Source organism: Aphis gossypii, chromosome 1 (assembly GCF_020184175.1).
Source record: "Aphis gossypii isolate Hap1 chromosome 1, ASM2018417v2, whole genome shotgun sequence".
In the NCBI taxonomy this organism is placed as follows: domain Eukaryota; kingdom Metazoa; phylum Arthropoda; class Insecta; order Hemiptera; family Aphididae; genus Aphis; species Aphis gossypii.
This window is the reverse complement of record NC_065530.1, coordinates 57,168,675-57,184,270: the sequence shown is the minus strand read 5'-3', so window position 1 is coordinate 57,184,270 and position 15,596 is coordinate 57,168,675. Positions and strand designations below refer to the sequence as shown.

The following is a 15,596-nucleotide window of genomic DNA, read 5'->3' as shown; positions in this document are numbered from 1 at the left end:
TCTTCTATATATATATATTATACACTATATACAGCTATAGTACTATTTACAAAATTTAATAAAATAGCTTAGACTATCTAGCGTTTTTAAGCTTTGAACAATCAATTCCATTAATAATGCAACTTATTTCAACATTTAAACGAATAGCCTTAGTAATAAAATAACATCTTATGAGCTGATTTTGAAGCCAACAAAGCTCTTTTAAACATATAGCATCTATTTTTGAATTAAGCTTAAATAGACTTAAACATTCTAGTTCAAAATATCTTCGTAAAATAATCAAAACACTTTTATTAATTCAAATATAATACATTACGTTTGTAGCCAAATTTAAAACTACTTTCACTATAAACTATTCAATATCTATACAAAAAATAATATCTGACCTATCCGCCCATACATCAATGCTGTCATAAACTTTTAAGTGACTAAAATCAACCACTTAATTCCATAAGTTCCATCAACATATGATTACTTCACTGAAGTGTCTAGAATATAATATAATATGGTTAATCATAATATATGTGTTTATTGTAAAATAATAATTTACAGATTGTATAATAATATATACATAAGAAATAAAAATAAAAATGTTTTGTTGTTAATTTATAATTTCTTTAATATTTTATTCAAAAAATCTTGTGTTTTCATAGACATTATACTTTCCAATAATTATGATTTCTTCTCAATCATTGGAGACATTATCAGATATTAACAATTTGTTATCTTCGGTGATTAAGTCATCTAATTCTTTATACAGCTTTTGGATATAATCAAAAATGTTTTCCTTGGAATTGCTCGTATTAGATGTTATCTAAAAATAAGTTATAGATGTTATTATATTAATAATATAAAATGTAATTTATTTAAATAAGATGGTAGGTAACTAAAGATAACTATAGTATAAAAATAATTATGGTACATTGGTAATGATAGGTACTGCAATTTATATATATATACATTTTTGACTTTGATAAACACTCACTGTAGTATCTACATCCAGTATTTTTTATTGTTAATTGAAAATTAAAATTTGAGATTGTTTCGTTATTTTATAACATAAAATCTCACGATAACGGTCGTTTTTTTTAAAAAAAAACGACATTTTATATGAAAAAAACAATGGACGAGCTTTATTGCAAAATAATAAATACTATTTAAGTATATAAATAGTGGAAAAAACCTTTATTTGGCCTTTTTACCTGTATAGATAGTTACAGTTAACAATTTTATTATGAAATTAATTTAATATTATATAAGGTTATTATTTTATTATTGAATAGTAATTTTCCGCATGGATAAATGTGTATTAGAACACATTATAGTTTGTCTTATACTAATTAATAATTACACAGCATTGCTACAGCATACATTTTTAGTTTTAGAATAATTATTATAAGCAGTACATTTTTCTAAAAATTTCAATTTATATAAATCAGATTTTGAACGAGCACTAAATGTATTAGTTATCAACTCATAAGTATTTTTAAATATTTAAAATTTGTATAACCATAGTAGAGTACCGGCTTTTTTAGAATATAACTGTGACACTCCACTCTACGAAATAATTATATTTATGTATGCTTATATCAATAATACCTCTTCCAAATGAACTGATGCTTTTTCGTAAATATTTAACAACGCGTCCTCTGTTTTCCAAATCTGACGATCCAACAACTGGTTAGCAGATCGAATTTCGTACAGCTCTACCTGGATCGCATGCAAGTCATGGTCTGTGGCTTTCAATTCTGCCTCAGTACCTTCGATTACGATCAAATGAATTGACCGATCCACATGACGTATTGTATTCTTATCCACCTGTTGTATTCCTTGCAAATCTTTAGCATTTGCCAATTTGTTTTCCAAATTTTTCACTTCCTGTCGAGTATTTTAAAACTACTTGTAATTCAATAACGATACATAAAAATATGTTTTATTTTACTTATTTACAAATGTACAAATAATATAATAAAAACAAACACCTGAATTACGAAAAATTAGTAAAAATAATACTTACCTATACTAAGCAAATTAATTTAAATTTTACCTACTATAATAATGAATAATATATATATTATCTTTTTTTTTTAGTTGGTTTATCATTATTGAACATTTTAAACATTTATTATTATTATGTTATACAAAAACAATAATTATTAGAACGACTTTTTAATTTTTAGTTTCAGTTTTTTAATACAAATGTTTTAGTATTTTCAGACATTTATTCAATACAATATGGCTTTATTTTTACTTTGTTAATATTTAATAGTTTTTATTATATATTATTAATTTTAAAAATATGATTATTCTACTTATTATATATTCATCATTTTGTTTAAAAATTAATAATTTTAATCACGAACTGATAATTGTTTACAATAATTTTGTTTGCTATGCAATATGCATAGCTACGAACAAGAGTGCATCGATCGTTTACAAAATTAAAATGCCATTGGAATTTGTTCTGTAAAACAAAAATATCTCACACACAACATTTTATTTGTGATTAAATAACTATAAAATGTATTTATCTAGAACTTTATTATCTACATGAATATTATTATATAATCTAAGGATGATTTAAGTAACAAAAAAAATATTATGTTTAATATTAGTTTACATAATCAATAACCATGTACATAAGAAATAAAAAGATAATAATATTATAAGTTCTTACATATTAAAATATAAAATATAATCTATTGAATACTAATTTAAAGTTTAATGAGAAAAATTTATTAACTCAGAGTGGATCATCGTCAATCCATTCAAATATGTTATTTATGACATTTATTATTCAAAATCCATCTTATTTGATGTATTTTGAATAATAAATAACTAACAATATTTATGGTAATAACAAGTATTTATGATTTGTGTGGCTATTTAAAATTCTCCGAAAATAATTAAAATGTATACATTATAATAGGAGGATAAAAAGGATTAAATATACCAACTATGCTCATTTTCATCTAAGGATTTACTCGATTTTTGATATTAAGACATATTAAATATACTTAATGACAGCAATAGTGACAACACAAACACAATTTTTTTCTAATAACGGCTATCCTAACTTATATTTAAACTCAATTATACGATTTTTGAATTATCATTAAACTTCATATAGCTAATTACAAGGGTACAAATTAAATTAAATTAATTATTATATCATAACACTTAATACACTCCGAGATTTCGTTAAAATAAATTTAAATTAAAAAAAAAATTTAAATATTTTAATAGAAAAATATAACTATAACTATTCATTCACATCATGATATATTTTAAACCTATTAACTCATGAACTAAAATGCTTAGTATATTAAATTTTAGAACAATCTATCCAAATTCTCTTATGTACCTATGTATAAACATTTAGGCCTGTTTCACATGGACGCGTCACGCGTATCATACGCGTCCATGTGAAACGGGCCTTAAAAAAAAAACAATGTCTATTTAGAGAGAAAAGGTAGTTTTCGTTTAAAAAATATAATTGTATATTTTATTTTACTATAGTAGTCACTTCTTAAATGGTATAAAAAAAAATGTAAATATTTGAAAATATAATATTTAATACTTCACTAAAAATTCCAAAAATCAGAGTTTAAATAAAGAGGAAAAAATATATGAACATGCTTGATAAATGGTGAACTGTCATGCTTTTCAAAAATATTATCAATAAGACTATTATTTATAATTATAATAATAATAATATGAAGATTTGCTGAAAAAATATACTACCCAGCTTACAATATTCTCCTTTGAATTATCATCGACATTTTTTTCATTTATTATTTCTCGGGTAGATTTCAATAATTCTTTAAGTGCTTTATTTTCTTTTTTCAAATCGAGACATTCTTTATCGTAAATTTCAAGCTGTTTATTACCAATGTCTACCTGTAATTAGTGGAAACGTATTTTATTGTCAATAGGTATCTGCAATAAATTATAAATGTAGGTACCATTTCACTTAGATCAAGTATTTCATTGGTACTTGCTCCCTCAACAGGACATTTAACCATCAGTGATTGTTTTTTCATGTGTACTGAAAAATCTACACATCGTTTTAACATGTTTCTTTTTGCGCTAAAATATAAACAATTACTCATTTAGTACGGTTATAAAATATTAAAATTACATTGGAATATCTAAAAAATATCACTTACATTTGTTCACTTATAAATTTATTCTCTTCCATAGTTTTCAATGCAATCTCATACTTTTTATCCATCATTACATTTTGTTCTTTCATATATATGTATTTCTGTTCGAGAACTTTTTCTTGTTTGGTAAATTCATCCAACTTATTTAATCTTCCCACTGATTTGTCAAAAAATATATTTATTTAATTTTAGCCGGCGTATAAAAGTTGTTACGTTGACATATTTTATTCGCACAAAATATAATATTAATATTATGTTTAACAATTTACAATATGTGGGAGTAGGACGTATTTATTACCCACCATATATAGCAGTAATCGATTTATGTTTTCCAGCTTCTCTAATAAATTCGTCGTCTTTTTTTTTTAATTTACTTAAGCTTGTTTCTTCCATAGAATCGACTTCCTATGCATATTTGTTATCATAGTTAACACACACAAAAAAAGATTCAAATTTCTAAAACTCAAAATTAGTGGTCTTACTTGTTTTAGCTGAGCCGTTTCCGCCTTTAATAGTTTTTCCAAATTATTTTTCTCGTCTAAAATTTTCTTTAAATATTCGTAATTATCTTTCAATTTTATACTCAAACGATTAGTTTTACTTTTGAACTTATCAGTCTTTTTTTTAAAATTGTTTATTTCATCAATCAACCTGTAGTATGTTACAATACAATTTTCACAAAATATTAATTCTAATATTACACTACAAACTAACTATATAATTTTAAACCTGGAAATAATTTTTTTTTTAGCATCAAATTGTATTTCAAAAAATGTTTTGCCCACTTCATTAATTTTAATTTCATCTTGATTAATTTTTGATTTACTTGTTTGAAGCATAATAGCTGTTAATTGGCGTGAAATCTAAAAAAAAATATTTTATGCAAATAATATCTAAGCTTATCAACTATAAATTACTCGATTGACAACCGAAAAAAATTAAATCAATAATCTAAATTAAAAGTGTAAATATATTAAACATATTTAAAAAACATGAGCCAGTTATACAATTTTGAATATTCTGAGAATGTGTTGTATCATGTTATTTCTTTTTTCAATAAAATTAAATATATAATTAACATTTTTATTCAATCATTAGTTTTGTTTAAATATACACAAATATATTTTTATTTTTATTCGATTTGTAACATCTATAAATATCTACATGTTGTATTTATATTTTATAATCATTAACCAATGATATTGAACTCAAAACTGAAAAATATTTATAAATTATTTAAATCAAATAAAAGTATTTTATAAAGTAAACTTATATTAGTTTGAATTTTCTAATTAAATAAAATACTTAAAACTTTGTAAGTATTATTTAGATAATTAATACAAGCACGTATATCATTATTTGCAAATATATTATATACTATTTTCGTATGAATTATTCTTTTTTTTAATTCCCTATTAAAAGTATGAAATAATAAACTGATTAAAATATTTAAATTTATTAACTGAAAAATACTAAAATAGAATATTTTATTTGTATAAACTAAAGGTACATAATTCAGAGATTCACTGTTATGTCGTATACAAGTTAGTATAATATATTTATTTTTTTTAATTTTCCTGATGTCTCTATTTATAAGTAAAAATCAAAAGATAACTTTTAATTTTATGATTCATATCGTTTATATACTGACTGAGCTTAGTGTACACTTACATAGTAATAGCAGATAACGGTTTACCATGATTTTTGCCATCTTATGGAATATCATATACGTATAACAATGTCTCGGGCTTAAATTACAAAACTACGAATTTCTTATGATGTTTATCTATATATAAGTAGTTTTATAGTTAATATATTGAAAGAACCGAGAGATTTAGCACACAATTATTTTTTACGCACTAAACTCGAAACTATTTTTAGAAAAAAATTATCCCTACAAACCATCAACAACTTTTTGGGATTTTAGGACTGCAACAACTTGATTGCTATACGTAACAAGCGAAAAACTTTTACGCCGGACCAAAACAATTCCAAATGATCTACATCTTATAATATTCAGAAATTATTTATAACATACATTCCAATTGTTACGGCACATACATATATACAGTTTATTGTATGTCCACCACGTCATAATATTGTTTGTATAAAATATAAAAATATATTACTATAAAGTAGGCATAACAAAAATTACACACGCAAGATTTTCGCGACGATGATTTTCCACGCGTCGCCCCACAAATACAATATTATAATGAAAGTGTTGAAGTTCAAATTAAGTTCTACTTAATTAACATATATTCTAGGTTTTGTGTTGTATAAATGAATATAAAAATGATCGAAAACTTCTCAAATAGACCATCAAACACATATGATGTACTATATTTGTACACCAGGCTGAAACGATATTCAAATATTTACAGATTATTATTTATATTATATTAGATACTGATTATTATGATAATGACATAATCGTGAGATTCTAGGGTTGATATAATATTATATAATAGTGGACACACATGAATCGCCAATACACATAAATAATAAATATTTTAGGGCCATATATATGTACAGTATTATTTAAAAAATTTCAAATCAACAGTACTTCGTTGATTAATGATTTCTTCTTTCGATTATTGACCTGCATTGGTCAAGTATTTGTTGCTCCATATTATTATTTTGTTTTACATCGTTTTAAACCCGATAAATTATTGCTCACCGACGTTTGTTATTAAATGTCATGTTAGAAAAAAAAAATAAATACAATACACATTAGTTCAGTCATAAATCATAATACCCTAGTAATATTACTGAAGTCTGTAATAATTGATCGCTGGGAAATAATTTCAAATGACGGTCACATTTTCAGACTGCTTCTTTGATGCCCTTAAGCTCAACCTGTGAATCTGACATGATTGTGTACTAAAATAGTGAAATATTATATTGAACACAAGTCCCCAAATACGAATCTAATTTAAATATCTGAAAGTGCCCGCTTATACGAAACGTGTTACAGGTTGCAGTACTCAAATATATTTGATTTCAAAAGTGTAACGACGTCTTCTTAAGCTCCTCAATACTCATACCACCTGTGATGTTACTTCAATCGTTGGATTTTAATTAACGAGGTGGATTCTTGGCCTCGGTAATGTGATGTCATTATTATTGAATGAATTACTCCTTACATGATGTATTTGGACTAACTTTATCTATTTGTACATAGCTCCTTTAATAATAAGCTCATAATAAACTTAAATTAATTAAAATTATATCACAATGAAGAAAATCAATTAGGTATACGTACAATGTATATTACAATTTCTTCTTCCCGAGCTACATGGACAGTACTCGTGTTCTAGTGATTACCAAAATAATATCATTAATATCATTTCCTATTCCTTAATTATCATGATAATATTGCCACCAGTGCTCATTACAAATACTATACGGGTACTCTACATACGTCATACATAAGCAATAAGCATTAACTACAACCGTAGATCAACACATCAAATATTCAATTTATAGATTTTTAAAACATTTAATTTAGTTATTAAATGTATTTTTATAAAAAAAATAAAATACAATCTTATATTTAGAAAAACTTGAGTAATGTGTTTATAATTTTTTTTTGTATTTTGCAATATTTATAAAGTTATAATTTATTCTAAAACCTAGTATTTTCCTATTTTTAATTTAAATGTAACATACACTTAAAGGCCATGCATATAGGTGGCTCTATCTCTTGCACTCGAGAATCGTCGCGAATGAATGAACAGACTAAGTTATGTCCACTAGACTGTGTAAATGAAATACTTGTGAATTTAATTTCTATAAAAACAATTTTAATTTTCATTGAGTATGAAATGACTCCAAAATAATGTTTCAAATAGTTTTAATGAAATTTACATATTTTTTTCAATGTATTTATGTCAATATTGTTCTTTACGCAAAAAAAGAATACAATTAACTAATGTTTACACATATATGAGTTTTTCCATCAAGTAAAATACTTTCTAGGTTATATGTTTTATTTTAAACATTCTATTTTTACACGAAAAATTGTCAAAAAAAAATTTTAGTTAGGTGTGTATTTTTGAACTATAATACACAATACATATGCAATACAAATAATATAATAGCACGTTGTCTGAGTGAACTTAAATGGCTTAACTATAAACTTTAATTTTTAATCCAGCCAAATTAATACTTTTCTTCCATCACGAAATAAATTTCTCAAAGTCTACAACAGATAGAACACTATCGTATACCATATATTATTTTCATAAACCTTGATATTTTTTCATAGAGGTCAATAAATAGGAATATATAAGATAACCGACAATTATATCATATATATTTATGACGTATAACGTGTATAACAAATAAAATCAAGATATCTCATGTCTATAGAAAAATCCCCAATTCGTCAATGTTGCTCACTAGTTACGATAAAACATATATATCAACAAAAATGATGAATATCAACGATACGAACTGGAGCGAATAAAACTCAACAAAACTGCAACATTAGATACACTTCTAGGAATAAACCCAGTAAACCCGTATCAAAACAAGACAATTTTAAAACTAACAATTAATAACATTAACAATTTTAAGTGACATTAATAATAATAAAATTATCGAAATGTGAAATGAATGTAACATAATGTAAAACTTATTATAACTGTTAATAGTAATTAAGACAATCTAACTATAATGGGCCCCTTGCTGCTGATTTGTATTAAAGATCGATAAAAAATAAATAAATTCAATATTATTACTATTTTTTTTTCTTTTTTGATTCTCTCTAACTACTACCTTATTAAAATTTGATTAGCATCCTTTAATGGTTATACATAGAATTATTCAAGTCTATGGAAACGTCATTATCCTAAAAAATTGATAAACTTTTAATTCTATAACATTACATTTATAATTCAAACATTTTTATCGATATTCATGTTAAAAAACTATGTATAAAGTGAGTAATTAACATGTCTAAAAGTTTATTGTGAAAATAGTCACGAAAGGAAAATACTTTTTAAATATTATAGTTACACTATAAAAGTTAACCTCATATTATAATTTGTGTGAAAAATTATTACAATAATTACCCATTAGGACTGGATGATTAATTGCTTTAAATTTTCTGAATATTCAATTAATCCATAACCATATAGGTACATTTTTTTAAAAAATCGAACATTAAACGATAATTATATTAAATCAAATAATCTACAATAATAAAATGATGAACTATTTATTACTTTAAGATTCTAAACGGAGTGATGAATGTATTGATTTTACAATGATGTGAGTATTTTTTTGTCTGTTTACAGTATAACTTGTCGAAATATTTCTTAAATTTTTCAAACTTCGGAGGTGGTTTCCGATTGTAAAATGTATATCCTTGATGCATTATACAGGTAAAAAGTAAATATTTTCCAACAGTTTTCAAAAAAAACTAGAAAAACAAAAAAAAGTGACGGAAAAACGGAAATTTTTACGCAAAATCAGTTTACGATCAAATCGATTTTTTTATATGGTTGTTTATTTATTATTTTTATTTTATTTATTTATTCTACAATACATAACTATATATATATATATATATATATAATATAGATATATCAAATTTGAAATTTGAAATTATTATTACATAATATCTACCATTTATATAAATCAAACGTAATATTCTCAATAAAATAATTTGACAATATACTGTTTCCAAATCTGCTGACAATCAATATTACTCAATATTAATAATAATAATATTAATCAATATTTATATGTATATTATGACTAATAAATTATAATTTATTAAAAATGTGATTGTATAATTCAATTCACATAATATACTTATTACTATTACTGATGTTATAAACACACAAGTGACAATACAAGTCTCAAATACAATTAAATGCATAGTTGATAAGTTTTAAAAGTGCATAATAAAGTACAATACCGAATGGATCGACGCCGTACATAAAATCCATGTTAATTGTTTCATTAAACAAGATTACACTAAGTGATGTACAGCAGCAGTATAACAATTACCGGATTTTCGAGAAGTTTTCGAATTATTTTGCTCGAGGTGCACTATCTTTTACAAATTAGATATGTCGTAATCGTACAGAAAGCGTACATATATATAATACAAGTTTATAACGGCTACAACTTCGTACAGATATTATACAATTATTATTTTTTAATTAACATGTAGCTACATTTTTAAAAAACCTTATCATGAAAAACAAAAAAACTTTATGTTCATATAAAATGTATGTTTATACAGCAATAAAGTTTCATTTAAGTAGCTATAATAATTGTAAGTCGGTGCTATAAAAATTAAATAGAAAAAAAGAAAATATGGTTTTTATTAATGATTTCAATAATTATTTAAAAACCATATTATATAATGATGTACTAATAACTATTAATAATAATAATTTCTTTATTTACAAAAATAAATTCCAATATTTTATGACGTGTAGGTATTTTTAATTTTTAACAAATTCTAAAGTTATGCAATATTATACGTCTTGTAAAATGAATACCTAGTTTTTATATGTTATATTATCTATCAAATCAAATAAATAATAAATATTTACCTATAAGAATGCCCTCACCGATATTATGTAGACGTGAATACCTAACCTAACCTTTTAGCATACTGTTATGAATATTTAAAATACTTTTAAATATCAAACAAAAATGATACTTCGAATCGATTTTTTTTACACAACACAAAGGTGCGACGTGTAGATAAATAATTTGCCATAAAACTGTTTTGCTCACATATGTGACTCGAATACCTTTTAAGAAATGCGGCAATTCGTGTGTTTTCCCAGAGGCGCCGTAGGGATCTTAAACTGCACGCGTTAACACGTAATATATTATTATGACTGCAAGAACACTGAAGACGACGACATTTACTTAAACCACACGAGTACACTACCTACGCTAATCCAACAAACCACCATTTACCGAGTACAATACACTACACACACGCCGATTATAGATTTATCCTTTATTTATAAGTCGTCTATAACCATCGTATAATAACCACCCATTAAATTACCTATTACGACACGAACTATATATTATGCAATACAAGTAAAACAGTAACTTTTGGCACATTTGAGTTTTCCCATCAAAATATTTTATACGCACGTGTATACAATCGCGTTCAAAATAATTGTGTGACAATAATTATTACTTTTGTCGCGTAGTTATGTAATAGTATATTATAATATATACGATGAACCAATTTCGCCTTGTTTTAAACCCGATCAATTAATGCGTTTGTGTATACAAACATATATTACATGTTTAGGTAGGTGTGGTACTCGCGTATTACAATAGCACAATGTGATGATGTTATACGACCTGATTTCGTACCTATACTGCAACGCGCACCAACTCAAATAATAACAATTATAATATACAGCTTTTTCGTAAATCGTACAGTGCATTCGGTTTAAATAATATATATATATTAGGTAGGTACCTATAATATTATATATATGGTTACAAATGCGATCCGAAATTGGAACATAATAATAATAATAATATGATATACAACGCAATCAAAATCGCCTATCGAGCTTATAAAATATGTTATGTTTAATTTATATTTTTTTTCTTGATAAAAACCACTCATACCTATTACATATGCGAGTACTGTGATAATAATATATGTGTTATCAAAAAAGTATGCAAATCGAGTCGTTTCAGTTGAATCGAGTACACGACGTACGCGTCCGGTTCCGCGACTTCGAGTACTGCGAACCGATAACACGAACGCGATTTAAACATTATTATACCCATTAATTAGTCAAATTCAAAGTACACGAGACGCCGCCGGTTATAACGAAATTTCGATAAAAAAAATTACGAACCGAAACGACGGTTCAAGTATATTAGTTATTTTAAATACGTTGGTGTGATTTATTGCTGTAGCCTGTCTGTATTATAGTGTAAGACTGTAAGTATACCACAGTGACGGTATTATATCCTATTATTGCATAATAAAATAACATATTAACATCGCGGTTGTTGAGCGATCATGATATCATAATATAATGTAAATATGGAAATAAAACATTCGGAACTACAGCTGAAAACAATGAAAACGATTCCGCGAACACAGCAGCCACGCGAAGAATACAACAGCCGACTGTACCAATAATGTTTATCCTCGTTTTAATATTTTATTTTTTTCATTATTATTTTTGATGAAATGAAATTTATTCGTATAACAATATTTTAGAAAAAAAAAATACCCATATTAAAATTATGATTGAATCATAGTTTTTCATACAATATAGGAAAACATTATGTATTTATGTAACGTAAAACGCGAGTTATACGTTTTCATTTTTCGAAAATACATTAATGTTTCTGTATGATGAATAGTACTTATAAATAAAATAGCTCTGACAGAAAATGAGCAAATACGTTTTAGCATAATATTATTTACGACACTCGTGAATTTGTTATATAAAATTCTACTGATAAAGTAAATTTACTAAAAAAAAAAAAATAAATAAAATTAGTTTAATTTTTATTTACCATCATAAGATTATATAAATATAATAAAATTAATAAAATATTAATAGTAACCAATTATAAGCTACACGCAAATACCATTAAAATATTTCATATTTATTCAAAAATTGTAATAAATTGTAATCACTGACACTGTACAGATACTCAAAAATATGTGATAACATGTCAACGTATAATATTGTTTTTCTTTTTATCAAGATAAACAATTATACAATTTCATTTTTATAATAAATAATAATTGTATAATATTATTCTACTAGTTATAAGTAAGTAGGTATTGAACATTTAATTAAGTTAACAGGTTGCAAAATGCATACCACTAGACGTTTTCTCCGTCCAACAACACACGATTTATTAACGCGTAGGCAATTTAGTTTAAATATATGCACACAAGAAGCAATATCCAAGGTGATTCATCAACCATGCTAACTCCCATTTATATGTAATAATGAGGTAATACACAATTTAACCATTGGAATTTGTTGATAAACTTATATAGTTTAAAACTCTTAACATTATTTTTTACTATTTAAAGAATGTTTTGTGGAGAATGGAGATATCAATTTTTGTTTTTCAAAGCACTGTCTATTTTACAATTTAAATCAGCATTATTTTTTTTTTTTTTGCATTAACAGATAACTTTTTTGAAAATATTTAAGGACTATATTATATTTAATATAAACATTTTCATTCAATACTCTCGTTTGAGTTTTTATTTAAGTAAATCAATGTTGCAGTAAAACAGGGTAGAGGGTCATCATTTTAAAAACAGAAAATTGCACATCGCATCGCCACAATAAATTGTTTAATAAGTACAATATATTTCAAGAATTTTAAATCTTAAAACTTTAAGCATATTTAAGATTTACACGAGCCAGAGTTTCAATACATATTTATTGTTTAAAGAAAAATTAGGATGAACTTAAATGGAGTATCGTTCTGTATAATATCACTTTATTCCGAAGTGCTTCAACTCCCACTCATTCTCGTTGACACATGAAAATTTTCTATATGGGTGCCTGTCTATACCACTATTATACTGACCCCGCTGTGCAATGGTTCGCGCGCTCGTGTCGTATATGTTTCGCGCGCCAGTTATTGTTTGTACAGCGCGCTGCACCGGGTCGGTAGCGGGCGTGTGTGTGAGTAAAAATAAATTAATAACAAATAATATAATATATGATAATATGTAACAAAACCCATCTCCATCGGTGTGCATTTGAATAAACAGTACAACGCGCTTGCGTACTCACTTACAGACGTCGAAGTCAACGCGCGTTAAACACAGTAGGTACTTATCGTAACGGTGGTTTGACGTGTACATCATAATAATATTATAACATCATAAAACGGCCAAAATTGTTATTATATTATTAAAATAATTACCTCGCGATTGAATAATATCATGCTGGTACCCGGTGAATTCACAACGTCTACCCGCGGGTCACCGACTCCGTCTCCGCTGTAGTCGTTCGAATGATGATGACCCCGGACACCGACCACGCATTTCAGCTGTTTGCCGACGTCTCGGACTCAACGAAACGATGACCGCGACCAGATACTTTACCGTGGACTCGGTGGTCCAACAGGTACAGCCGGTAGCCTCCACCGCAACCACCGCAACCTCCACAACGACTGCAAACTCCACCACCGTGATTCCGAGCCTCGAACGAAATGGTATCGTGCAGGTCGTGGCTGGTTATAACCGTGATCGTGATCAAACCGCTACCACGGCCGAATCCTCGTCACTTCCGAAACCCACCGCAGACCATCGACCGCCGTCCGTTCATCACCTTCCTGTAAGTAAATCCAAGCTGCATGTGTATAGCACATCCGCGGTTGCCCTAACCCTAACAGTTTGTCAGTAGTTAAACCACACATGTTATACACAATAATCACTAGACATGTGTTATCCGAAATGTTTACCGAAAGCACTTTGTTGTCTTTTATTGTATCATATGTTATCAATGTTATCATTATTAAATACAAGCGAAGGAACAACAATGAAATTTATTAATTTCACTCTAAATTTTTTTTTTTATTTAAAAATTTAATGATTTATACTTTATATAATATATTGTAATATTTTTTTATACTAAAAATATGGCACTTTTATTATACCTTTGGTGCGGTGTCCGAGCGTATTTTTAACCATCTTGTAATCATGGGCTTTTCAAGAAAAAGGTATCAGTTGATTTAATAAATAAAATATTGCAAGGTTTCAAATAAGTGTAGGATACGTATTATTTTATAACATATATTTTTTATATTGTATTATATTAAGTGCACCACTGACGTATGATATTCGTTGCGTAATTTAACGATGAACGTATTGGTTTTATAATAAGATGAGTACCTTTTTTTTCATCTTTACCTTTTTCAACTTTACATAAATTTAATTAGAATATATCGTGAGTAATGATTACCTAATGACTCAATAGTCGATAAGTGTATCAATAAATTTAAAAATAAAATTATATTTTTGGGGTGTTGGTAATATAAAAACGGTATATTACTAACAATAATTAAAAATTAAAAAGTATGTCAAATAAAATGTAAAAACAATAGAAAATGGACTAGATGGTCTTGATTTATTACATAATATAATTTTTAAGCAAATACAATGCTCGATATCAGCATACATTTAATATTTTTAATTATTATAGTATTAGTGTTACTATAGTAAATAGTTATAGTTACTGTGTTAAATATATATACATAAAACATAACATAATATGTATATTATATAATAATATCGTTAATAGATTATTGTTATCCGAAATCATAGTATAAAGATAACCCTTATTTTATGAATGCTTAAAGTTTAATGGATTTTTATTAGCTTATAGGTTTATAAAAGTGCGACCATGTTGTACCTATCTTTCAACGAAATTA

The 15,596-nt window shown here is 26.0% G+C and overlaps 2 protein-coding genes across 5 annotated transcripts in view; one reads left to right on the top strand and one right to left on the bottom strand.

The window, feature by feature from the left end:
- Positions 1 to 508: 508 nt before the first annotated feature.
- Positions 509 to 14,223, bottom strand: LOC114119616 (uncharacterized). Of its 2 annotated transcripts, none has more exons than XM_027981228.2 (9): positions 14,088 to 14,223; positions 4,896 to 5,029; positions 4,649 to 4,817; positions 4,469 to 4,571; positions 4,170 to 4,323; positions 3,966 to 4,089; positions 3,745 to 3,900; positions 1,600 to 1,878; positions 509 to 814 (listed from the first exon to the last, which is right to left on the bottom strand). In XM_027981228.2, exons 1-9 carry the CDS (start codon positions 14,106 to 14,108, stop codon positions 686 to 688), a joined length of 1,269 nt encoding a protein of 422 aa, XP_027837029.1. In that variant the 5' UTR covers positions 14,109 to 14,223; the 3' UTR covers positions 509 to 685. The 2 variants fall into 2 exon arrangements, with proteins under 2 accessions (XP_027837029.1, XP_050060821.1); XM_050204864.1 differs by having other exon boundaries at positions 3,754 to 3,900.
- The window catches only part of LOC114119611 (TBC1 domain family member 30-like), a 38,056-nt gene continuing 34,562 nt past the window's right edge, over positions 12,103 to 15,596 (top strand). Inside the window, exon 1 of one of the 3 annotated variants that reach the window (XM_050204847.1) lies at positions 12,103 to 12,117. Coding sequence is in view for 2 of the 3 variants with exons in the window: in XM_027981221.2 (XP_027837022.2) it covers positions 14,246 to 14,500 (255 nt within the window). In the remaining variant the exon portion in view is untranslated. Of the gene's footprint in view, positions 12,118 to 13,440; positions 14,501 to 15,596 lie in introns of those variants that run through there. The other 2 variants (XM_027981221.2, XM_027981222.2) reach the window with 2 other exon arrangements.

Excerpts from the sequence above, each read along its gene's own strand:
- LOC114119616 (XM_027981228.2), bottom strand. The coding sequence starts at position 14,108 with ATGATATTATTCAATCGCGAG. Across the intron at positions 5,030-14,087 it reads TGATATTATTCAATCGCGAG|ATTTCACGCCAATTAACAGC; the intron begins GTAATTATTTTA and ends ATTTTTTTTTAG. Across the intron at positions 3,901-3,965 it reads TACTTGATCTAAGTGAAATG|GTAGACATTGGTAATAAACA; the intron begins GTACCTACATTT and ends CACTAATTACAG.